The sequence below is a fragment of the Ptychodera flava genome, chromosome 9, assembly GCF_041260155.1.
Source record: "Ptychodera flava strain L36383 chromosome 9, AS_Pfla_20210202, whole genome shotgun sequence".
Lineage (NCBI taxonomy): Eukaryota > Metazoa > Hemichordata > Enteropneusta > Ptychoderidae > Ptychodera > Ptychodera flava.
This window is the reverse complement of record NC_091936.1, coordinates 6,236,308-6,261,530: the sequence shown is the minus strand read 5'-3', so window position 1 is coordinate 6,261,530 and position 25,223 is coordinate 6,236,308. Positions and strand designations below refer to the sequence as shown.

Sequence of the window (25,223 nt, the reverse complement as noted above, 5' to 3'; positions counted from 1 at the left end):
AGAAAAGCTAAAACCCTTGATACTATGCATATCTGCACTGAAATCTTCATATAAACTGCACAGAGTAGTCCAAATTGTAATGCATAAGGGTGAATGTTTTCAACTGTGACATTGTATGTTCTGATTCCTTTTTAATATTACCAATTTTTGAAAATGGCAGGAAATCAAAATGACTGAAAATTGGAATTTACATGGCAAATGTTTCTGAAAGGAATGGTTTCCTAATGCAGTAAAAGCTCATATCTTCAGAGGGTAGAATTCAGAGAGGAGAGAATAGGTAGATAATTTGAGGTCAACAAATTTCAAGAGTTACCGCTAGTGGGGCCTTAACGATGCATTACTTTATTTCACCCCTAAATTGACTGATCCTTAGCTTCGCTTTACATAGAAAGAGCCCGGAGAAAGACTTTGGAAATCCAACTTGAAAAGATCTTGCAACTCTTTGCTCCATAAAGTCAATATGCAAATAAGTTTCTTATGGAAAAGTTGCATGTCAATAATTCATATCAAAGACAACAATTAAACTTAACACTGTTTATTGAGCTGAGATCTTCAACACTGATTGTGAAATTACAGAACGATTTGAAATATCCTGGTCAACCAATTGCACTTGTGATAACTTTTTCATTGTATAAACACGACATACTTTTAATACCAGCAGTGTAATTTTCAGCAATGAAATGATATTGTACATGATCAATTTGAGAAGAATTTGACAATGCTTTTCACGTTTTTATACAGAACATTGGTATGACTATAAGATCCTCAAAGCAGATTTTTGATCCAACTCACAGATTTTGACAAGAGTGACAGTCACCGTCAACTATGGATGCACAGATCTTTCTTTCTTAAAGGGACAAAGTCGCCCATTTTTTCATGAATTTTGTTTGATACGAGATACTACTTATATTTGACATGTTAAAAGATACTGATTGAATGGGTAACTATGCATATATTCGACCCCAATTTTAGACAAATTAAATGAAACCATGGCGAAAATGAATTAATGGTCATGACCATTAAATCATTTTCGCGATGCTTTCATGTATCGTGTCTACAACCGGGGTTGAATATATGCATGGTCACCCATTCATTCAGCATCTTTCAACATGTCAAACAATATAAGTAGTATCTTGTATCAAACAAAATTCATGAAAAAATGGGCGACTTTGTCCCTTTAACTCTTTGAGTACCGAAGTCAATTTTTGTTGCCTTCATAAATGTAAGGCAGACAATTGTTTTCAGATTTTTTCCAAAGTTTGATCAAAATGGTAACGAAAAGTGATGTTCATTTGACCTGAAATTGTCAAAAAAGTTACACAAAAATTTTTTTTAAATTTTCAAAATTTTGCAGTAAAATTTTGGTTGTAAAATCTACAGCACTCAAAGGTTTAATGCCTCTTCACAGTTCATCATAGAGATTAATAGAATCTCACCCCCCCAAGGACCTGGGATCAGATTTCTCACACGAGTTGGGGATATTTTGTCTCACACGAGCCGCAGGCGAGTGTGAGACAAAATATCCCCAACGAGTGTGAGAAATCTGATCCCAGGTCCTTGGTGTGTGAGATTCTTTTTCTCACATGACCACAAAATGCGTTAAATTCATATTGGACACGTACAATATTATCAAAAATCGTGACAACTCTGTCGTCTGGCCACTGTACTTTGACCTGCTTACTTTGTAGTTCTAGTCCGTGCGTTACTCGTCGTGCCATTGGATAACATTTTGCGCGTGGAACAAAACAGACTACTTGTCATCCAATCAGAGGTCGTGTAATATTTACTGCAGAGTGTGGGACGGTTTCTGAGAGTGTGGGATCGATTTATCCCACACTCTCGATCCCGCACTCCCAGCAGCCAGGAATGTGAGATACAACAATCACAGACAGTCCTTCACAATACTGTGCTCAAACTATCAAACTAGACATGCTTGAAAGTCTGACACAACTTTTGCTTATACAAATGAATCTATAACGAACATTAAAACATTTTCTAATTATTTGCAACAGGGAGAAAGACTTGGAAATCCAGTATGTAGAATCTCATACTATTTCCTCTAACAAAAAAGATATTTGGTACCAAGGAAAAACAAGCTACACAAGATTGTTCTGAGTGCACACTTACAACAGGCATCTGTTTATCATGGATTTTATCTCATACCATAAACTACTCAGAAGGACATATCCCTTAAAACACATATCTACAGACCTTGATAGACTAGCAGACTGCTGTGTAATGATGAAAATGAACCACACTAATATCGATGAATTTACTGTTCATAAACTAGTAATGCATTTGCCTATCTTACGCATCTACTTGAATATTGTCTTTCTATTTTTGCTATAAGTTTAATATAAATTTGCTGTGAAATAACAAGATATCTCTTTATAGCATGCCTCGTATATCGAATGTCACACACTCCATAGGATTCAATGGTAACTCGTTGATGACATGGTGGGCTGCATAATCATCACTTGACTGAAAGTGAACCGGAACTATTTTCAACTTGACAACTTTTGGATGGAAATATGTTGAAATTTCATGTTTTGCATAGGAATCCGATTTGAGGAAAATTTTGCATAAAAAATTGATAAACCGCATAACAGTGGTTTAAATATAGCAATGCGCCATTCGATGATGAAAATGGTTCCCTTTTTAACAAATTTTCGTCTAAGATGGAAATAAAGCATTTGATTATCATTTGCCAATAAACCTTAATATTTTGAGTGAAAACTAAGGCATGTGATAAAAATATTATAGCCCAAACAATGGAGTATGGAACCCTTGGGGCAGGAGCCCATTTGCCTGACATGGGCAAACGGTCCCATGTTTGGGCTATAATATGTAATATTGAACCAAATAGAAGAAAGCATGTGATGATGCCGCATGCCCTATTTTGTTTAGAAATGTAGCAAGCAGGTAACAGTACAATGTAGCAGTTTTCTAAGCCCTGGGTATATCAGCCCTGCGGCATTCTACCCTTGTCTAGCAGTGTTCTAGCCCTGGGTATATCAGCCCTGCTGCATTCTACCCTTGTGTAGCAGTGTTCTAGCCCTGGGTATATCAGCCCTGAGGCATTCTACCCTTGTGTAGCAGTGTTCTAGCCCTGGGTATATCAGCCCTTAGGCATTACCGTAGCAACATTGTATAGTTAGAAATCAATATATATACGTCTCAATAAAATTGTAGAATATTCTGGGATCTGTTTTTAAATTGAAAAAAGTCATGCGTAATGATTTCAACTGATAATATTGGTGCCCTTGATAGTCACAAAATAGGGCTTCATCACCAAAAGGTTTATTGAAGGAAGTCAAATCCCTATTCTACCCAGCAGTTGAAGGCCTTGTTTAGTCCTGTGACATTGACAACAATATGAGAAATTCACGTTCAAAACAATCACTTTGAAATTCAGACTATTATGACATTGAAGAGGTGACTTCACAAATCAACTTGAACTTCTACAAGATCAACACAATCAGTATGTGGCATATTATTGAGAAACTCTGGCATGGTAATTTCAGGGGGTAAAACCTTAGCCAAACAGCAATAAGATAAACATACACAGGGGTACATGAATGCTAAATCTTGAAGTGACGCAGTCTTTTGTGTAATAATTTTAAACAGTAAATATTTAACCTGTACTGAACCAAGCAATGGCAATAATTACAAAAAAGTTGATGCTTTTCACTGTGCAACTACTGCAGAATCTGGATATTTCATGACCATGTCAACTTTTTGAACAGATGTGCTTTGATTGTTATTATCATTCTGATTGCTGTAATTCTCTGGAGTCAAAATGATAAAGGGTGCTGGTCGTTTTGCTGTGCCATGCTTTTAAATATATCGTTTGAATAGACTTACATGTACAATGTACACGGACATCCTATCCTAGCACAGTTTGTAAGATTGCCAGTTATGGACATTCACTTCAAATCCATTGGACCGTTGCATTACCGACTGCACTAACACAACATAATCACTTTTTTATCAATTTTGCATAATGCATACATATAATTGTACGGTCTAATATTGACCATTGGGATTAACAGTACATCTTTAACAGATGAAAAAAATGATGTCACATTCACAGTATAAATGGAGAGAGAAAAATGAAACAATGTCATGAGGATTGTGGACAGATCATTGAAAATATATAGTTTTGTTTCATAATCTTCCACCCCTTGAGTTTATGTAATCAAAGAAGATCTTTCAAAAACGAAACCAAATCAGACCATTTGAAAGTTAAAAGTGAGAAATCAACCAAACAAACAAAAGGAACATAACCACAAAATCAAAATATTGTGCTTAAGGCACTGAACTTGTAAAGCAAGCATGACAAAGAGAATTTTACAAATTTTTTACAATATTTTTCAAAATTCATGGGTAGGATATCCGAACTATCTTTTCAATGACGTAATTTGAAGAATATTTTATACACCTGCCTTGTTTGAATCAATGGTCTCATTTACTATGAATCCAGAAAGCATTAATTAGAAAATTTTAATCTTTATCAAGATAGCAAAGAATTTGTGTTACAAAATTCATTAAATGAATCTTCATGCTGTACATGTCACACACATGCACAATAGATACAAACAAAAAAAGTATTGTAAAGACGAGAATTGTACTTGGTCAGTCTGCCATAATTTACAGGTAAAGACAGATATGACAATGCTATACAATATGATACAATCCGATACAGATGAATGAAATAAGTGAAGAAATGGACTGCTTATTGCCGTAGCGTGACATTTTTCTTGTTGAAGTTACATACATATACGAGTTATGTGTCTGTCATTCATACTGATATGTCTAGCCTTCTCTCATTTTAGTACTTCAAATGTTGTCACACGTTTCTGGAGAAATTCTGATTCAGATTAATGTCGACACATTTCACATTCTAGCCAGGTGAGAACAGCTCAGCATACGGTACATCAGTAAGGATGTCAGTCAAAGCAAATACCGATACAGTTTCTTATCCTTCTCCTACAGCCAAATCAAAACGCGTAGTGTTCAACTTTTCAACACAGCATGTATGTTGTTATTGTTGAAAACTGAATATAAGTCTGGACTAGAATTCTTTTCTCAATAATAACAATGAATGCTGTTGTGTTTGCAAGTCTGATTCTACATATTTCATCATACTGTATGTCAGAAGGAAGAATTACAATATACATATTATTTTACGGAATACAAATGATTACAATATTATCAAAAGTTACAGCTATTGTTTAATTGAAGACCATGACAAGTTCCAGTCATTGGAATAAGAGATATCACTTTTCAAAGGGGCTGTCATAGGGGAAATAGTTAACCCTTCGAATGCTGTAACTTTTCCCACCAAAATTTTAGTGTAACATTTTACTAACTTTTATGAATTTTTCTGAAATTTTTTTGATAATTTTTGACCAAGTGTATATTACATTTCATTGGCTACCCTTTTTTATCAAAATTTTAACAAAAATCTTAAAAAAATTGACAGGGATATATTTTATAAAGGTGACCAAAATTGACTTGGGTACTCAAAGGGTTAATGTCAATAGGAACTAATGCAAGAACCAGGGATTCAGGACTGCTGCTTTGAAGGGTCTATGTGGATCATCACTTCAGAGTTGAGTCTTACACAACCATTTGCATACTGTGGCTTTGACAGTAAAATGTTTTGGAAGATTTTTTCTTATGAATTTATGATACCAATAGTTTCACTTTTGAGCATGAGAACAGCACACATGGATGTGCATCATGTCTCTGTTTCATGATGCAAACCAACAATTACTGTCAGATTTGGGTGGCTCAACATGTTCATCAACCGTATGCAGGTTGACTTTGATTTTACTGAATGTCAAATGTGACCAGCACGACGACTCTCCATAGAAACAAACCAATACTGGTTTGTAACCACTTATTTCAAGTCTTGATTTTGAAAGAGAATCTGCTAAAGTGCGGGCTGCGGGTTGCGGGCTGCGGGTTGCGGGCTGCGGGTTTTTAGAATTATGGCTAGATTTCTAATATATGTAATATGGCATTTAGTATATAAGAAATAAAACCTTTAGAAGGTGTCTATTATCAATAATCATGATCAGGTCTATCGTACAGTATCCCTTTTCCTGCCAAGTCCATATTTTCAACATCAGGTCAAGATGGTTAAAATTAATGAAACACAACATATTCCATATTGTGTATTTAACATAATACTGTACATTTGAAGGCTGTTGAAAACATATATGCTGTAAAATTGATTTTTTGGACTAAAGATGCTATAACAGACCATACCAAGTGGGGTGAAAATACGTCATGTTTCTGAAAAAAAATCAAAATCTGCTAAACTAAAAGCGGCGATTCCGAGGACCAATTTATTTGTTCCGAGCTGCCTGGCCATCACAAATAATTTGGGATCTGAAATCACTTTTCTTTCTTGCCATGGATGTGAGTGAGAAATAATACCAGACTGACAAAAAAATTCGCGCCTCGGAAATGTCGCCACTTATCGCGGAATGAAAATTGTTACATTTCTAGTATCAGGCCATAGGAAGTAAATTCTTTGTAATGCATCTATTCACAATTCGGTTCTAGGGCAACACATACAGAAAATTAAACAATGCCTACTTAAATGCAATGTGTAAGGAAAGATTTGACTTCAAAAAGCGTAGAAGTGTTGTGTATTTAAATGCCGTGTATTTTCATGAAATCTTTAAAAAGAAAAAGACGTACGACAATGGACTTAGCTTACTTTGCCGTTTCGGTTCAACCGAGGTCACGACCACAGAGAACGACATTCCGCTAACATTTTACGCGAGAATTTCAGCGGGAAAAACACGTCGGTGCGTTGACTTATTTTCAGGAATCGATCTAATAGGAATATTTTTGGATGAGTTTGTGTTCTGCAGCTCTCAATAATTGTGTATCTCCTAATATCATGAACATATTCTATGACTTGCACCTGCAGCATGATAGTCGCTCCATATGCATTTGATCCAGCGTGACTATGAAAAGTTACGAATTTTAAACGGCATTGAAAACGATTCTGAAAATTGTGCTTTTATCGGCGGTTGAACTAATCTGAAGTGTGAGAAGGGCATGGCATTCTATGAAAAAGTAACAAATTATTAGGCGTGTCGAGTTTCAACGAACCGAAGTTCATCTCCCAGTTCATCTGTGTTGTCAACGATCCGAAACTTACTTTAAACTATCCGTCCTAATCATTACATAAAAAGTTAATATAGCGAGTTGTTGTGAAATCTGTCTTGTGTTCATATTATTACTCATCCGTGTTCAGTCATATCATTTCGAAAGCTTCGATCGGCAGTGCGCTGTGCAACGGCGAATGTTGGATGGGAAATGGACTATTCTGACGTTGGTGGTGCTTTACCAGATGTAAGCTAAAATAACGGCATTATTCAAGAAGTTCACGGCTTTTATTCCATAAACAAATACATCTAGATACTATTTTAGCATTTATTCTATCTACTAGCGAAAATGATACCAAAAATCACACATTTTTTCATGCCCGCAACCCGCAGCCCGCAGCCCGCAACCCGCAAAATAGCGCATCCGATTTTGAAAGAGAATAGTTCAAAGGTTACTCATGGAAAGTTTTAGCAGAAGTTTAAGTCTTGGATTTTGAGGTGCATACAACCTTATATGAAAAATAAATCACCAACATACAGCGAAAAGACAATGTCACTGTGCTCTGCTGCATCCAATGCTAATTTGTCATTACCCAATCAACAAAGCACAGCGGTACACAAGACTAACTCTCAATGTTATAGTTTGTTTAACTTTGATGATGGCCTGATGAAAATTGCCATGGAAACTGTGGTGCTCCAGTTGATGTTTGGTTTATTATTCTTGGAACAGTCACTTTGGAAAGGACGCGACTCTGAGAGTTGTAGTTGTAAAATTTGTTTCCACAAGGTGTTGGTTTGTTGTTGCACTGTAGGAATGATGGAGAAAAAACTGGTGGGTGTATGGGATTAATTGTCATCAATGTTTTGGGATCTGGCCTATCAGTGTGTTCATGTACTTCAGTTGTATTTATGATGGACGGACATGGAAATTCCTTGGGATGAGAATCCATCATTCCATGGTCTACTCTTGACTGTGGTTTTCCATATTGCATAGTGTCATATCTTTCCTCCGTAACAAATACATCAGTCATTTGTTGGATCACTGCGTTTTCCTGGAAAAATGTCTCTCCATACTTCTGCCATGGTTGAGATGGCTTGTCAGTTATGCCGGTTGCTGCCTTATCGTTGTGATGTCCATCTGGTTGTATAATGGACATGTCAATATCAATATTACTATCCATGCTGCTATCTGTCTCTGTGGACAGACTTCTCAGTGTTCGATGGGTCATAGCTCTCTGAACTGTCACTGCAAAGTTCTCAGTGTTTTCAGAGTTTGTGAATTCTATGTCCATACTCTGCATGTTAACACCACTGTCAATTTGCATATTGCCTTCAAGCTGGGTAGTGCTTTCTCCCACATCTACATCCTGGTGTGTACCATTTCCACCGTTTTTAGAGTACCTGTCGACAGCACAGTCTGCGTCACCACCAAATACTGCCATACTGTTCTCCGTCATCTGCTGGTCCTCGTCAAGATTCATACAGCTCTTCTCATCATGCATTGAGTTTCCTGGATGCTGACCACACTCTGATGACAATTGTGTACCTTTCCCTTGATTTGTATTGTTGTTACCATGGAGACTAGCTGATACACTGCAAGTCTGTCTTCCATTTCTCTCTGTAGATATAGATTCATAGAGTAAATTACAATCATAATACTTCAACATTTCTTCATTCTTGCATGATATTAATGTACCAGTAATATCAAAAACTTCTTTAACTTTCTCCTTTGTATCATATCTCACCATGACTCCGTTTTGGCTTCTAGGCACATTTGTATCCCAGTAACCTGTGAAAGTCTTGGCTTGGGTTGTTACTCGGCAAATGAAGGAAGATGAAATCACTGCTCTTAACACAACTGACTGACAAGTCAGTCTGTGCTATAGGGATTGGGTTGCTGTAGAGTAGTGTGGATAGATACTGTAGATAGATGGATGGATGGACAGAAAGGTAGAGAACACCAAGCTGTATCCGTAAACCGTTTAAACTAGAATCCCTGCACGGAGGTTGCTGACAGTTGGCTACACCTCGGCTCGAAATAGGAAGATGGGGATTTGTTCAAATCAAGTTGATCCAATTAATCTTACAGGAATTATAGATTTTTTAATGACTATTTTGTGTATTTTTGAGGACCGTCGAGCGGATCATGTGATGCTCTTCCATTTACTGCCTGACACCATTTTCGAAGGTTGTCATATGTGAGCCCCGTCGCTTACTCTATGAAGTTGTGTGGTTTTATGATACCGAAGGAAAACAAAGAAATTGGTTAAAATTTGCACATTTGGATTGATGATTAACCTCTGAGATATATCACAAAATAGGGTGTACAGTGTATATCATTATTTCGCCGTTTGAATACAGAAATACCTGGCCTAATGACAAAAAACAAATGAAACTCGACATGTTACGAGTGTATCAGTGTGTAATTCCTTGGAGTGATCTAACCATAGGTGTCATCAAACCCTAAGTAGTTTTCAGTTACGCAACCTTTGTCAATGACTTGCAAGTACGTCATGCCACCTACATGACCCCAAACTCCTTCAAAAATAATTGAAATAAGACGGATTATGAAAATACCGGTAAATGCCATTGGATAAGTTTTTCAATAAATCTCCAACAAACGTGAGACCTTCAACCATTATGTGGCATTTGGCTGATGAAGTCCGAAAAGAGCCACTGTAAAGATGGGTAGGGAAGCTCGATTTGGAGGGATTTTACATAAAACTCAGTCAAAATTATGCAAAACTGGGACAAAACCCATACTTTGTTTGAGTGTTTTTTTAATCAACAGCAAATAATATTTACTCATTAAAGGCTTGATTATTAAAATTGATAACCCAAGACTTAATATCATATGATAGTTGGATGATACAATGCTCATGATCGATGCAGAAAGGTCAATTTCAAAGTGGTACAGGCCAAGCCTGACGCTATTCTATTTACTGCCTGACACAATTTTTGAACGCTGTCATATGTGAGCCCCGTCAGTATTTTATACTACTTTTTGAACACATTTTTTGCTGATTTTCATTGACGAGATCCGTTCTGGCTATGCATGTATGTCTGTACCGGTATGTGTGCAGACGTACCGGTATGTCCATCCACTCCAAAAACTCAAAAACAGCAACACCTACTGTCTTAGTATTTGGTTTACAGGTGCACTCAAGGATGGAGATGTGAAGTTGTTCAAATGAACATGCCCCGGTGTCAAAAGTAGTGTAAAATGAGGTAAAAATGGAAATCCTGCAAATAGCTAAAACTCTCTAACCATATGTCAGATTTGGTTGAACCTTGGTATGCAGGCACTTTGAGGTGACTTTAGATAGAGTTGTTCAAATCATAGTTAAATTTTTATGGTTGTATTTTTGGGGCAATTTTCCCATTTTTGGTCAAAAAATCATTTTCTCCAAAAGTTCTTGTTCGATTGCTTTGAAACTTGATATGCATGATCATTAGGTTGACCTCTGTCAAATTCGTTCAAATTGAGGTAAAATTTTCATATCTGTAATTTAGGGGCAAATTTTCCCTTTTAATCAAAAAATAATTTCTCCCAAAAGTTCTTGTTGGTTTGCTTTGAAACTTGGTATGCATGAATCCTTGGGTTTACTAATCAACATTCCTAAAATATCTCATAGTTTTCTCTGTTTTTTTTATAAAAATAAACAATGACTTCAACCACAGACATTTTCTGCTTTTTTATGTCATTGCTTGCCCATCCCCCCCTCCCCAACAAAAAATCTTCATAAAACCAGTCTAAATTATATGTTACTGTATGATGACAGCATTTGCTGCTTTCATCACTACCTTTGCCAAGGTCATTCAAGCAATACACTAACAGCCACATAATCATCAAAATACTGTATCAGTTTACAAGTTGGCTGATTGAACTTGGTTGACTATGCTGCACCAAATGGCTAATGGGTTTGAAAACCTACCGCAAACATTTCTTATTAGAAATTGGACATGAAACTCTAACGCCATAAATCAACTTTCAATCCCTGCCAGTCATGCTTTGGTGACATTGACGCTAGTTTTGCTTCTTGATGTGTGCTCATCAACCACCATATTGGTGAATTGGGAAATTGGTTTGGACAATGTAGGTTGTGTTTTACATAAAAATGGTTTAGTGGATGAGGCTGTGCCCATGTATAATTATACAGAAACACCCCGCTGCCAATGAAAAAAAAAATCCCTGTGATTTGATTTGAAACTGTTTACTAGTTTAACACTCATGACAATCAATTTATCGCATACCTCTTGTGTAGAGCAAGGATGTAGATGCTTTCTGTGGTGTCTCATGATGCGTACTCATGTTTTGCCGGAGTGATTTGCTACAGTCTTGATGGATCGGAGATAAATCTGGAGATGCCAAGTCAAAACAATGGCGTAGTCTTTCAGTTGTGGATGGTGTGCCTTCTCTTCGAAATGTGGACGGAGTCATTGGAACTGTTAATCTGCCACTGCCACCTGAAATCAGTGTGCACAGAATGTATCAGGTCAGGTTGTGAATGAAGACTAGATTACTTCAACAGTGTAATGGATTAATACGAAAACAATGACTGAAGGGTACGTAAATCTTGACTATAACACAATATGATTGAGACATGGGTTCAAAATAAATATCACTTGATTTTAAATATCATCTTTTATTACATGCCTTGTATATGGAACATCGCACGCTCCATAGGATTCAATGGTAACTCGTCGATGAGGTCGTGGGCCACAAAGTCATCATTGGACTGAAAGTGAACCGGAACTATTTTCAACTTGACAACTTTTTGATGTAAAAATGTTGAAATTTCATGTTTTGCCTAGGAAATCCGGTTTTTGGAAAATTTTGCAGAAAGAAATTGATAAACCGCATAACAGTAGTTTAAATATATCATTGCGCCATTCGATGTTGAAATCGTTCGATTTTTAACAGATTTTCGTCCAATATGGAAATAAAGCATTTGTTCATCATTTGCCAATAAACCTAAATATTTTGAGTGAAATTTGTGTAAGAGAGGCATGTAATAAAAACATAGCCCAAACATGGGACTATGTACCCTCGGGCAGGAGACCATTTGCCCGACGTAAGGAGGGCAAATGGTCACCTACCCTCGGGCACATAGTCCCATGTTTGGGCTATGTACTGTATATATTACTCTCCATCAAACCTATCACTCCACCCCCTAACATTTTTGTCTAGAGAAGTCCAACTTCATCATCGAAAACAATAAACATGGGTTAATCTATGGCAATGAAAACTGGTTACATGTCACATTTTTGGTTTCATTCGATATATACTGGGAAATTTTATACAAAAAAGACCTACTGCTACTACATAATTTGCCTAAACTACATGTTGATAAATGGTACTTTATAAAATTGTTAAAAAACTCCCTAAAAAACATGCCGAAGTACCAAAAATCACTTCTGCCAGCATAATTTTATGGTGTCAAAATGCCACATTTGCAATCTCTCCGTTCACTATTTGTGTGAGTACATATATCCCTTTTCCTGCCAAGTCCATATTTCACCATCAGGTCAAGATGGTTAAAATTAAAGAAACACAACATATTCCACATGGTGTATTTTAACATAATATTGAAGATTTGAAGGCTGATGAAAACATAAATACTGTAAACTTGCGTTTTTTGGACTGAAGATGCTATAACAGACCAAACCAAGTGGGTGAAAATACGTCATGTTTTGGCTCAATACTGCTTTTTACTGTATTGGCTGATGGGGAAGTGATACTGTCTGGCAGGAAAAGGGTTATCACTAAAACCATGTATACACTACACCAGCTTCTGATTGCATTTTTGGTCAATTCTTCTCACCTGAGCTTCCTGTACTGGGTGTCTTCAAAATAGGCCTTGCAATTGGTGAAAGTGATGGTGTATCCATAGCAACTGACAAAATGGATGACCTTTTTGGCTTCAGTGGCGTAAGTTTTTCTTGAATGGGGCTGGAGGAGAACTGGTTCTGAAATATTTCAAAAATTCAAAAATTGACATAAATTGTGTAGGAAATCAAAGTCCTTGTTCTGTTAATACACTGAGAGGGTATGTTTACTGTAAACTAATAGTTTCAATTTGTAAACTATACAGTGTTCTCCTTAAGGATTTTCTGGTAGTATGATGGCTAATTTGACTTGATCAAAATTGATGAAACTTGCTGTATACATTAAAGACACTATAATACAATATCATTGAAAGTCATTAAGCACTTTCTCTTCAGCCAAATCTTAATTTGCATATTTAATGAACTTTCCTAATTAGGGATATATATTTGAATTGATTTGACCAAAGTTGACAAAACTTGCTACATATATTGAAGATACTATGATAGAAGATTATTGAAAATAATTAGGCATTTTTTCTTCAACAAATTCCTAATTTGCATTTTCAATGATCTTTTCTTATTACGGATACATACTGGGATTCACTTTATCAAAGTTGGCAAAACATGCTATGTTCATTGATGATTATACCAGGTTAAAACAATATCAAAAGTCGTTTCACATTTTCATGTTAGCTAATTTATAATTTGCATATCTAATGAGCTTTCACAGTTCAGCATTTATGGCTTGAAGGACTTGGCCAAAGGTAATTACACTTGTTATATAAAATGGTGATTCAATGACAGCAGTCAAAGAACTTTAATATTTTTATTTAAGCTAATTACATATTTGTATACTTCATGACCTTTTAGAATCAATCGGCGGTGAATATTATTCATTATGTTGATCATTATACTTTCAATGAAGTTGCAAACATGTGGCAAAGGTTCAAATTTACACATAACTGCAATATATAATAAAACATGTGAGCATTTGCAGTTCATATCTGGTTTTATAAATTATTGTTGGATATAAACATGCCCCTGAGAGCAAACAGCACTTAAATCTGGCTACGTTGAAACAATTAAATTATCTGTGAAACTGTTAGGAACATTATTTGCTATTGCTCTATTTGGATTCAAGAAATAGTGATAGCTAGGAAAGTTTCCTTTGCTATATATAGAAGATTAATGTTGGGTTTTTTAAAACAAATTAATATGTGTTTATGAAATTTAGTTTAATTGTAAAATCAGTCTGCTACAAAGTGGGTTAGTGATCATGTCGTTCAGATGATTATGTTGCTGTTTGGATTCCATAATGAGTTGTCTCAATGCTCTCCACCCTCACATTGCCAAGGAGGTAAAGTGTTGTCCATATTCAGTAAAGTACAATACCAAGGGACAATTTCTGGATAACAACCACAACTATCGGTCATATACCGACATAAGAAATTGATTTCCAGGCAACTGGGATTGTGCCGCACCTGTGTAATTACCTATTGGCAAAGTTAAGCACACAGTAATCAAGGTACAAGATACACTTTGATCTAATATGAATGCATATGGCAAAAACTGATGTTGTCTCATGATACAGTTAATCAGGCTGGAATATCACAAACATCCAGGTATGCATCCCTAAGTATATTGGAACTGTGATCTGTTATCACGTTGTCAATTAACCAACAGACTGAATCAGTTTAGCAATGCCAACTTACTGATGATGGTGTCTTCACTGGAGATTCATCACTTGTTACACTGCCATGTTTTGGATGACTAGCTGGTGACAGCGGCGGTGATTTCACCCTGCACTGATCCATTGATGGATTAGTGCTGCCCTTGACTGGACTTGGAACCTCAGAATGATCACCTTGAAAGAACAACTTTCGTCTCAGCGATGACATACAGGTTTCATCCATTTCACTTTCTTGATAAAATTCTGCACCTGCAATGAAATCCAAATCAAATTTTAAACAATGTGACATTACAATAAACTGAGGCCTTTGCTATAAATGTTAGCATTATCAGATAAAAGAACATGAAATGTAATGGATACATGTAATTTGTATCTATGGGATAAACCATGTTACATCCTTGGACATTGTCTGACAGACAAGTAGTCTGAGATTTGTTCCTTGTTTTGAACTGAAAAGGAGGAAAAATCTTAGACAAATGGATAAGCAAATGTGTCTACTCATGCAATCAAACACATATTATGCGTATCATAATGATTGTGTACAATTCTATGCACCTTTGCACAGTATTCCTACTGTCCTATTGAAACAATTTTTAACAATCTTATTTAAGGTCAACCAAAGAACAGGTTTTTTATCATGCTTTATGCCAATATTCTTGAGAGTTAACTAGGACACAGGTGCAAGCTACTGCGTTACACTATGCGCTTGCTCAGTTTTTAACTTGTCTGGACTCTGGCTATGAGTTCCACCCACAAACGTTTGAACTACGCAACAATGGGTAGTTACATAGCCATTAAACATCACACTTTGAAAACTCACCAAGGACTGCTTGAAGGTCAAAGTTCACAGGAAGTGAAAGAATTGTTTGACAAGATGCTGAAAAATACAAAACAAAACAAGAAATTTATGTAAGGAAAGTAAAAGATTTACAAATGATGTATTATTTGTGCAATTCACTGTATCTTTACAGTTCCATCTGAATAACCCTTTCACACTGATTTCAATTAAAATGTAAGCAATACTAGAATTTTGGTAAATGCTGGTAAACACTCAACATGTATTACATGGGGGATACAAGTACCAGTAACCTCCTGGTTGTCATCTACCAGTCACTGCCAAAAACAGTATCGCTCTTCAATAATCTACATTGATAATTATAATGTTGTAACAAAGAGCAGGAGATGTCATCTCTCTAATCACTGTGCTATTTTCCTTCTTTTGTGTTTATGTTTGTGAGGATCACCTCACTTTCAGTTGCATTTAAATCACAGTTCTCCAATGCAATCATAAAAACAAGGTAATTCCCATGTGTTACACCACCTGACTGAGACAGTTGATGTAAAAATATGGTTTACAATGAGTGAACAAAGTTAGAGCCTATCTCTTCAGCTGATCTTCATCAGACAGTGCATTACAGAGGACTTACGTACCATCAACAGTTCTTCCTTTATTCAGTATTGAAGCATTTACTGGAGAGAACATTGAGGAGTTGCCATCATAGTCTGAAAAAAGAAACGGAAAGATGTATACAACAAAAATAATCGCACATCTTATTTGTACCTCTGTTGTAACCATACATAAATGTTCTTATTAAGGGGCAATACATTTTTAAAAGCTTCACTGGCTCTGGGAGATGATTAGCCTATATCATATCATACATATAACTTGGCTTCCAAAGCAAAGGTTTGGGTTGCAGACTTGAGTTTGCAAAGCTGAGAGGGAGCTCAGCTGAAAGTGAAAGTGGTTCTGTCAGGCTGGAGGTGAACACATTCTTGAATGGGGGTACATGAAATACATGGCCAAGGAAAGTGGAAGCAGTCTGATGAAACCAAGGAGATAGCTGCTTAATCCTCTGTCAAACTTAATCCTTGGAATATCAGCTCAACAAACTCTGATTTGCTATATAAAACATAGGTAGTGTTGGCTATAAAAGCTTGAACAAGTAACTCTATTATAAATCAATACATCAGGTGATTTGTGTCAAGTGAAAAGGTGAAATGGTGAGCGATCTTTTGCTGTCTGTGCCCCACTTTTGTGGAACAAACTGCCTTTTGGGGTCAGAACCGTTCAACGTCTCCTAATTTTAATGTTTTTAAGTCAAATCTCAAGACCTATCTTTTGAAGAATGACATTTGTGTAGTTTTTATTCAGTGACTGTCTTTTCATTTTATTTAATTGTGATTTTCAGTTATGTTTTTTTTTACTCTTGTAATTTTTGTTCTTTGATTGTGTTTTGTGAGGCGCCTTGAGATGTTCCATTCATGGAAGGCGTTTTTAAAGAAATAAATATTATTATATTATTACTATTAAAAGGAATTTCTTCAATAGCATTAAATGTGAATACAAGTATTTTTGAAATTTCTTTTGCAGAATATTGTCATTGTCTCTGAATTCAATTAATAAAACATCACACTACTTCTAGAAAATGATGCACAGATGCCTTGTTTCATATGTTCATTTCTGTCATGTTCAATGTCTTCCTCACATTACAAGTTTCACTTACATCTTGTGGACGGTGGATTCGGTGAGAACGTCACATGCTTTATCTGTACGGGTTCAGACCATGGGGATGGCACCACATGTTTCTGTGAGAAAAACTGTAGCAATAGACAAAGACATAAAACATTGATCTGTCTTTTGCTGTGTTTTCCAGGAAGTAACTTCAATGCCAGATCGAGGTATTGTATTTATATATAGTAGCTGAGTCATGCACAGTGATACACTCTAATGCATGTGAGTCTTTCAGAATAATCAGAGCTTGAGCATTGATTATACATGTAGAACAGTGCATGACAAGATTGTCTGCTGAAAACAACGCAAGTAAAATATGGTTGAATAGAACTCAGGGACAGACATTTAGGTTCTCAGATTTTTCTAATACTTTGCTGGTATGGTACTTGTATGGATTCAGTTTGAAGCTTTTGGATAAAGTTTTCACTGTCTTGTTTTGGTGAAAATTGAAAATTTCATTTCTCTAAGTAGTGTTGAAATTTGTATATCAGTCATTTGAATTTCAAATATTTATAAATTCTGGGTAATTTGTTTCTCTGTTACCAATATTTGTATGGTGATCATGACATTTGTACTTTGCTTTGAAAGGGAGTGGTCTAAAATATGAACTAAAGTTTTAAATCTATAACTGAAAATTAATCTTTTGTCCATCAAGTCTTCCAAAGGCAGAAAATTTATGAGAACCTGGAAAGTGTACATTCAATTGTTAAATTATTCCTTTGAATTACCATTGTTAAATTAAACTATATACATCAACCCAAAACTCTCCTTGTCCTAACAAAATACAGCTTTAAGTTTGCTATCTTACTAGTGGTGCCGCAGTAACTTCAAGATTTAATCAATTATACATTACAACTTGTGAAGCGATAATGGAAAATATCTCTTTTGATATTGATAATATTATTCAACAAACCTTATCAATTGCATTTTGAGCTTTCTCTTCCAAGTCTGTGTCAGGATGTACACTCTCTTGCTGTGATGATTCATCGATGTCCACTGGTTTCAGCATTGCTATGTTATCAATGGACCACTGAAATGGACTCTCACTGTTCTGTTAGAAAATTACATGTGACAAGATGAGCACCATTTAAAATGAATCACCAAAACATGATGGGTCAGAAATCACTCTGATGAAATACAATACCTAAGGCATCAGTTTCAAATGGCAATACTTCAACTAAAAGGTGTCTGACTATCATTAGTAAAGCTAAAGTATTACTTCATGGTCATCAATTCTACATGTATATGTACAGTGTTTTCGTCAATGTACCTAGTTACTACTTAGCTAGACTTGGTTCAAGTCTGTGATTTGTGAATGTTTTAGTAGGGTGAATGCGATGATTTGTGTTTTGCTTTCATGTGAAAGGTGTGAGTGGGGTGAATGTGATGAGTGGGGTGAACGCTATACAGGGGAGTTTCTCCCGGAATCACAGACTTGGCTTTCTTGCACGATCTGCATTGCCATAAATTATTGATGAGATGACGTTTGTATTTACTGATCTATTATTCATAAGATGACATCATCGTATTTGGCATATTGGGAGGAGTTACCTCTCGATCCCCCAAGAGATGTGCATAAAACTCACATGGCATTGTTGATCAAAATGTTGAGTGCAATGAAAATCAGAACAATGTTGGGTGACATCGTTCATCAGTGATTTACCGCCATCAGTTGGTGTGCAGACAAACACATACATGTAATTTCCTGAATATAACTCTCAACAACTTTTCTCTGGTAATCTCGCATGATTTGCGATGGTCAACTGATCAGTTTTAAAATGCAGTCAATGTGCGAACTTATGCCATATTTGCTAAGCATTTAACATACTCGATGTCAAAGTGGATGCGTTCGGCCAGAATAACTGGGGGAGGGCTGTCAATCATTTTGTATTTGCTTTACATCACTGTGTACACAGTCCAATTAGCCGCCGGTACTGTGCAAGAAGTCCAAGTCAGTGAATCAGGCAGAAACTAGCTCACCAATGCACAGACTCAAACTTATTGCAAGGTAATCGCCAGGAAAACCTGGCCTGGGTTGCCAAAGTCCAAATGGGTTCGTATGAAATTCAAAAGACACAAGAGAAACTATTACAAATGATTTTATTTTTTTGAAATTCACTGACTTGAACCAAGTCTACTACTTAGCAGGAAGAGTCAAAAACCATTTTATTGTACTTCCCAAGGTATTTACCTTTGCTGATTAAAGGACCAGTAGTTGCAACTTTTCAGAAGTTTTTAGTATTTTTATTAGCCATGTCAACTACAGTTTCTTGTTCAACTCCCAAAAAGCATGTTGAGGTACACAGTATTTAGCTTGTCACCTTAGCCTGCACATGTGTAGACTACATTGTTATTGACAAGAGAATTTTGGTCTAGGCTAGAATTCAAATGTAACTAAACAATAACAGTACATCTTACATGTATAGATGCCATGTTCCCAAGCAAAGATGTTTCAACATGCTTTGGGAAGTAGAATGAGAACCTGCAACTGAGCAACAATAATGGCCCTTTAAGGTTCCAAGACAAAAAACTGACCTTTTTAAGCTAACAATGCTCTAGTGGTTAAAGGGACAAAGTCGGCCATTTTCCATGAATTTTGTTTGATGCGAGATACTACTAAGATATATTGTTTGGCATGTCGAAAGATATTGAATGAATGGGTGACCATGCACATATTTGACCCTGGTTTTAGACAAATTAAATGAAACCATCATGAAAATGAATTAATGGTCATGACCATTAATTCATTTTCGCGATGGTTTCATGTATCATGTCTAATACCGAAGTTGAATATAGGCATTGTCACCCATTCATTCAGTATCTTTCAACATGCCAAACAATATAAGTTGTATATTGTATCAAACAAAATTCATGAAAAATGGACAACTTTGTCCCTTGAATAAGTTCAGAACCCCACAAATTATATATTTTTCGGAAAGCCTAGATATTTTTGAAAGGTTATGCAAATGACCTGTCACGTGATAGTTATGTAAATAATGGTGACACTGTGGTTACCAAAATGTTCCCCTATACCTAGGCTTTCAGAAAATATATAATTTACTGGGGTTCTGAGCTTATTAACCACCAGAAAATTAAAAATGTCAATTACTTGACTTGGAACCTTAACCTTACTGTAAGCACTTTGATATTATTTGCATAAACGTATGTCATTATAACATGTAAGTTCCCACTACCGTTATATGAGAAAGAAAGTTGCCATGGCATATCATATCTTCCTACCTTTTTCTGAGATGGCGATGTTGTCTTAGAGAAAACTGATGGACTAAACTGAGGTAGATGTAAGGTATCTGTTGTTGTGGATTCAAATGGATTGATGATAAGGGCATCTTCGGGAGTGGCTGTGTTCACTTCGAATGTTCCTTTGATAATTGGTGATTTATCCTCAGAACTTCCATCAATTTCATCCATATTTAAAACTGATATTCTTGGCTGCTCATTTGACTGAAAAATTATAAAAAGATTGGTGTTGTCATCTATATGTAAAGAGTGTGACAGCATTGAGCAGTATAACGCAGTATTAACTCATGCTCATCAAGAAAAAAATGGACAAAAATTTCAAAAACCTAAAAAACAAATTTGAATTTGATAGAAGAATACTTTGAACATCGAAAAAGTGCAATTTGTGTATCTATATTCATGTGTGTAGATTTTGCACAGTGTCTGCATGAAAGACAGGTTGGTATTCAACACATTTTCCTGAAACTAATTTCACATTAATTTCCATTTTCATTTTGAGGGGGAGGGTTGACATCAAAACTAAGGATTTACATTTCTAGTGCATCTGCTTTTATGATTGACGATCCCTTAGCACCCTTGAGTTGGACATCCTCTGTTCAAGCAGTTAGATGTCACACATCATGATGGAATGCTTAAGTAGTGTCGACCTTGCTGTAGTTCAGTTGGGGTTTCTAGTCACCTTGACCCCTTACCCTTATCACCTTGACACGCCTCTTACCTTTCCTTCAGTATTACAGTTGAAGCAATTATTCTTTGTTGGGGCAAGTTGGTAATTACCCACCAATTTAGCTAGCCATATACCAACTTCCTATGCTAAACTCTGTATTCCTATCTGAAGCAGCAAGATGGAATCCACACAAACACAGCGGGTAACAAGTTTTACAGCTAACAATGGTGATCTGATAACCGGGATGAACCAACTTCATGTAGGTTTGTTAAAAGGGGACTGGATTGGGAATGAAAACTACAAGGAATAAAACACAATCTTAAGAGATCATATCATGCCTTGTCTTCTTTTTGATAAATATTACACATAACTAGGTTTGAAAAAGCTGTATAAAGTAACATCATTACAGAACATGGTATTTTGTACAAAAGTTTCATCCCATGTATATTGATCTTTCAAAAGCCAGTCTTTACTGTGTGGTTCACAGGAGTCTAATACAAAACCACTCAGCCACTCATAAAAAAGTCAACTTTACAGTCTGCCTGGAAAGCTCCATCAAAATTTGAGACAAGATGACAAAATCTGTTGATATTTTACAATGTAACAAGGAAAATAATCGCACAAAGCTACAAGAATTTAAACTATTGTAAATATTGCATAGAGAATAAATGCACAACAAACGGCACTCCAGCATGTCATTGGCCATCTCACTCTCAGTACCATTGCCCAAAACATCCTGGGAGGCCACAATCAAAAAGTTTGACATAAACTGCACAACTGGTTGTTTGATTTTTTGTGGGTGAAGAAACCCTTGATAGCAGCCAGTGAAATATTGACAGAATATCTTTTTTAGAATACTTGTACTGTGAAAACCAGCCGGCAATCAGAACAATATTCAACATGCTACACAATGAATTGAGCCACAAATCACTACCAAAGTTCCCTCCGCCCAGCTAAATTACAGAAACATGAAGCGGACAATGGAGTACATTATGGTTCATCCTAGTTATCAGATCACCAATGTTGGCTGTAAAATTTATTACACGCTGCGTTTGTTTGGATCTAATCTTGCTGCTGCAGATAGAAAAACAGAATTTAGCTTAGTAAGTTCCCTTGGTATATGCACGGTCCCTCTGTGGAGGGACCGTGGTATATGGCTAGCTAAATTGGTGGGTAATTACCAACTTGCCCCAACAAAGAATATGGCCTCAACTGAAAGAGGACAAACTTGTGAATATCTCGAAAGCATGTTGTCAGGTTTGTTCGATGTTCATAGCACTTTGAAGGACTTTTGTAGAAGCTACTTTAATGCCGAGAACACACCATTTGCCAAAAGGCAGATGCATTGTTTTCTTGTACACAGTCTGGACTGTGCCTTGTACAAGGCAAAATTGTCGCCACTTACGCACAGGTGCTGGGCTGTGATGCCTGCATTTTGTTCATCAAAACTGATAAATTATGGTTTGAAGCAAGCTGGTTTTCTCACAGAAACATCATCAAATCTCCCAGGCAAGTTGCATGATATACTTAAAATTTGTCATGAAACAGGGAAAGTGTGACAAGGTCAAAGTGACTATGGTGTCAGGCTGGGTCCAGGTGACCACAACCAGTGACATGAGGGTTTGAATTATTGGGGTCAGAACGGACAGGGGTTGAGGTGACCTGCTCCCATTCGGTAGCAAACATTGCAACCACAGGCGCTCCTTAGCTGGGTAGTCTGCCACTGCGGGCATATCGACCATGGGATCGATAGATCCAGTCGAAAATCGATCCATTTAGCAGACTACCCAGCTAAGGAGTGCCTGTGCAAACAACATTCCTTGCTGATTTTGAATGATGGGTTTACACATAACCGCCGATAAAAGTTGTGGCATAGACCCTCGAAAAACATTTTTTTACTCGGTTGGTCTGGCTTCGGAACTGCTGCAATGTTGACCGGTAACTGGTCGTTTTGGCACCAAGTCGTTTTGGCCTCGCAATTTCCAGCCCAAAGTCATTTCGGCACTGCAACCCAAGACGTTTTGGCATCCCTGTTTCGATTTGTTTTCAAACTATTTAGTAATTGACTGACCAGTCATATTCGTAAGCGTGACCTTTGCGTTCTGACCAGTACTTTTCTGTGCATTTGTGTGACATTTGCCGTGCTGTTTTGGCACCGCTTTCAAACATTTGTCATGTCGGCGGCTATTGCTATCGATAAACTTGTGTCACAGATTTGAAAATGATATGAAGTTTTTTTTCTTACGGTCTCTTACTATGTTCTCACAAAGTGAAGCATGATGTACATGGATGTCATTTGACACTTACTTTTTTAGTGCTTTGATTTGCAACATTACGCTCCAGCACTAGTTGCCTCAGATAGCCCTGAGCAGTGCCGAAACGTCTTGGGTCGCGGTGCCGAAACGACTTGGGGCCTGAAATCGGGAGGCCGAAACATCTTCGGCCAAAACGACTTGGTGCCGAAACGTCTAGAAACCATGTTGACCCAGGGTGTCGACTTACACCAGTCCTACTAGCCCTGCGTACGATGCTGTGTGTTCTGCTACAGCTAATCGCCCCGCTCACCACATGTGGTGAGCGGGGCGATTAGCTGTAGATGAACACACAGCATCGTACGCAGGGCTAACACCAGTCCTAGCTGCAGTGCTGTAGCTCGAGGTTTTGCCAGGGTATGTGGGTCAGACCGGGACGACAAGACTGATTTTTCCACCCCACCCACATATCCAGGCAATGGGTCAGACCGGGACGACAAGACTAATTTTTACACCTCATCCACATATCCAGGCAAAACCTCGAGCTAGCATAGAGATAAAAAAGGATTTTACCTCCATGGAGCCAGTAACACTAGCACAGCACTGCAGCTACGCCAGTCCCTCCTCCATAAGTACTTTGGAGTAGCTCGTACTGTGGCAGAACGGAAGCTCACCGATTCACGTTGTAGTGTTAATACACAAAGCTGTGAAACGGTGTGAACTGTGTTCGTTAAAAATGACCACATTTCCATTTCAGTAGAATTCAATAAACACTTGCTTTTAGTTCTCCTGATTTCCGACGATCTGTCACTACTATCTATGTTTATCTGACTGAGTTCGAAACCCGGCGATCAAGATCGTGACCTGTATAGTGTAAATTCGTGTCATTTACGACATGCTAACATTGAAACCCGTATAGTTAAACCAAAGAACAGTAAAATTGAGGAGAAAATTTACACCTACCCTATATACAGTACAGTTTTGCGGAAGGTATTTACCTACGTGACTCTCTTGCCAGGAGAGTTCTTTTAAATAGTGCGTCCTCTGCAGATGAGAGACAGCTTCGACCAATCAAAATTCAGAACTCCCCCTGATGCATCATGGGTACATCCGGAAACCACACAGTTAAGTGGCGTCCCTGGCACACTGCCGACTTCCTGGATATTTAATACCTCTCGTCTCTTTGTGATACGGTGATATGATTTCAATACAATGATACTAAGGGGTGGACCATCTGATATCCTGGGGGGCCTGGAAGAGTTTCAAAAAAAATATTCCCAGCGAATGTCAATAAAAAAATTTCAGCCAGAAGGGGCTTAGGAAAAAAATATGGCTCACTAAGGTGAAACGGAAAAAAAATCCATCAAAAGTTACTTTCTGGAACATTTTTTTTTATTTTCAAGGCGCTCTTCGGGCGCAAATTGAAGACTGTGTCAGATATTCAATGGTTCTCTGGCCAAATACATTTGGGAGTGCTATATTTAGATTTTAATGTCTTCCACATATAGCTCGATCGATCTCAAGGGTATAGGCCTAATTGTTGTCAGTACATGCAGCAACTTTTGGCTTTTAAACGTCTTGTTCTGTTTGTTAGCTCATTTCTTTCCACTAACTTTTGATATCACAATGTAATTTTGGATGTGAACATAAGAGAATAAGAAGTACAAGGACTCTGCAGCAATTTTATTTTGCTTACCTTTTCCTATTTTTCAGCCACAACTCATTGTACAATACCATAATGCAATCTGTCACCTCGGTACTACAAACCATGCACCAAACTAAAAAGATTGCAGAGCAAAGCAAATATTCATCCGGCAAAGAAAATTAAAAACTTAGAAAACCGTCGTGCAACAAAGAAAGTTGGCGATTCGAATTACATAAACCG

At 37.0% G+C, this 25,223-nt stretch overlaps 1 protein-coding gene across 2 annotated transcripts; it reads right to left on the bottom strand.

The window, feature by feature from the left end:
- Positions 1–519: 519 nt before the first annotated feature.
- Positions 520–24,357, bottom strand: LOC139139857 (protein aurora borealis-like). 2 transcript variants are annotated; one of them, XM_070708800.1, is made up of 10 exons: positions 24,337–24,357; positions 20,402–20,623; positions 18,075–18,212; positions 17,154–17,247; positions 16,081–16,152; positions 15,470–15,526; positions 14,672–14,898; positions 12,956–13,100; positions 11,385–11,597; positions 520–8,748 (listed from the first exon to the last, which is right to left on the bottom strand). In XM_070708800.1, exons 2-10 carry the CDS (start codon positions 20,588–20,590, stop codon positions 7,778–7,780), a joined length of 2,106 nt encoding a protein of 701 aa, XP_070564901.1. In that variant the 5' UTR covers positions 20,591–20,623; positions 24,337–24,357; the 3' UTR covers positions 520–7,777. The 2 variants fall into 2 exon arrangements, with proteins under 2 accessions (XP_070564901.1, XP_070564900.1); XM_070708799.1 differs by lacking the exon at positions 24,337–24,357 and adding an exon at positions 23,912–24,021.
- Positions 24,358–25,223: the final 866 nt, after the last annotated feature.

Bases quoted from the DNA above. Each gene is read 5' to 3' on its own strand.
- LOC139139857 (XM_070708799.1), bottom strand. The intron at 17,248-18,074 runs GTTTGTTGAATA...CTATTGCTACAG, and splicing joins CTCAAAATGCAATTGATAAG to TTTTTCTCACAGAAACATGT. The intron at 11,598-12,955 runs GTGAGAAGAATT...CACTGATTTCAG, and splicing joins ACCCAGTACAGGAAGCTCAG to GTGGCAGTGGCAGATTAACA.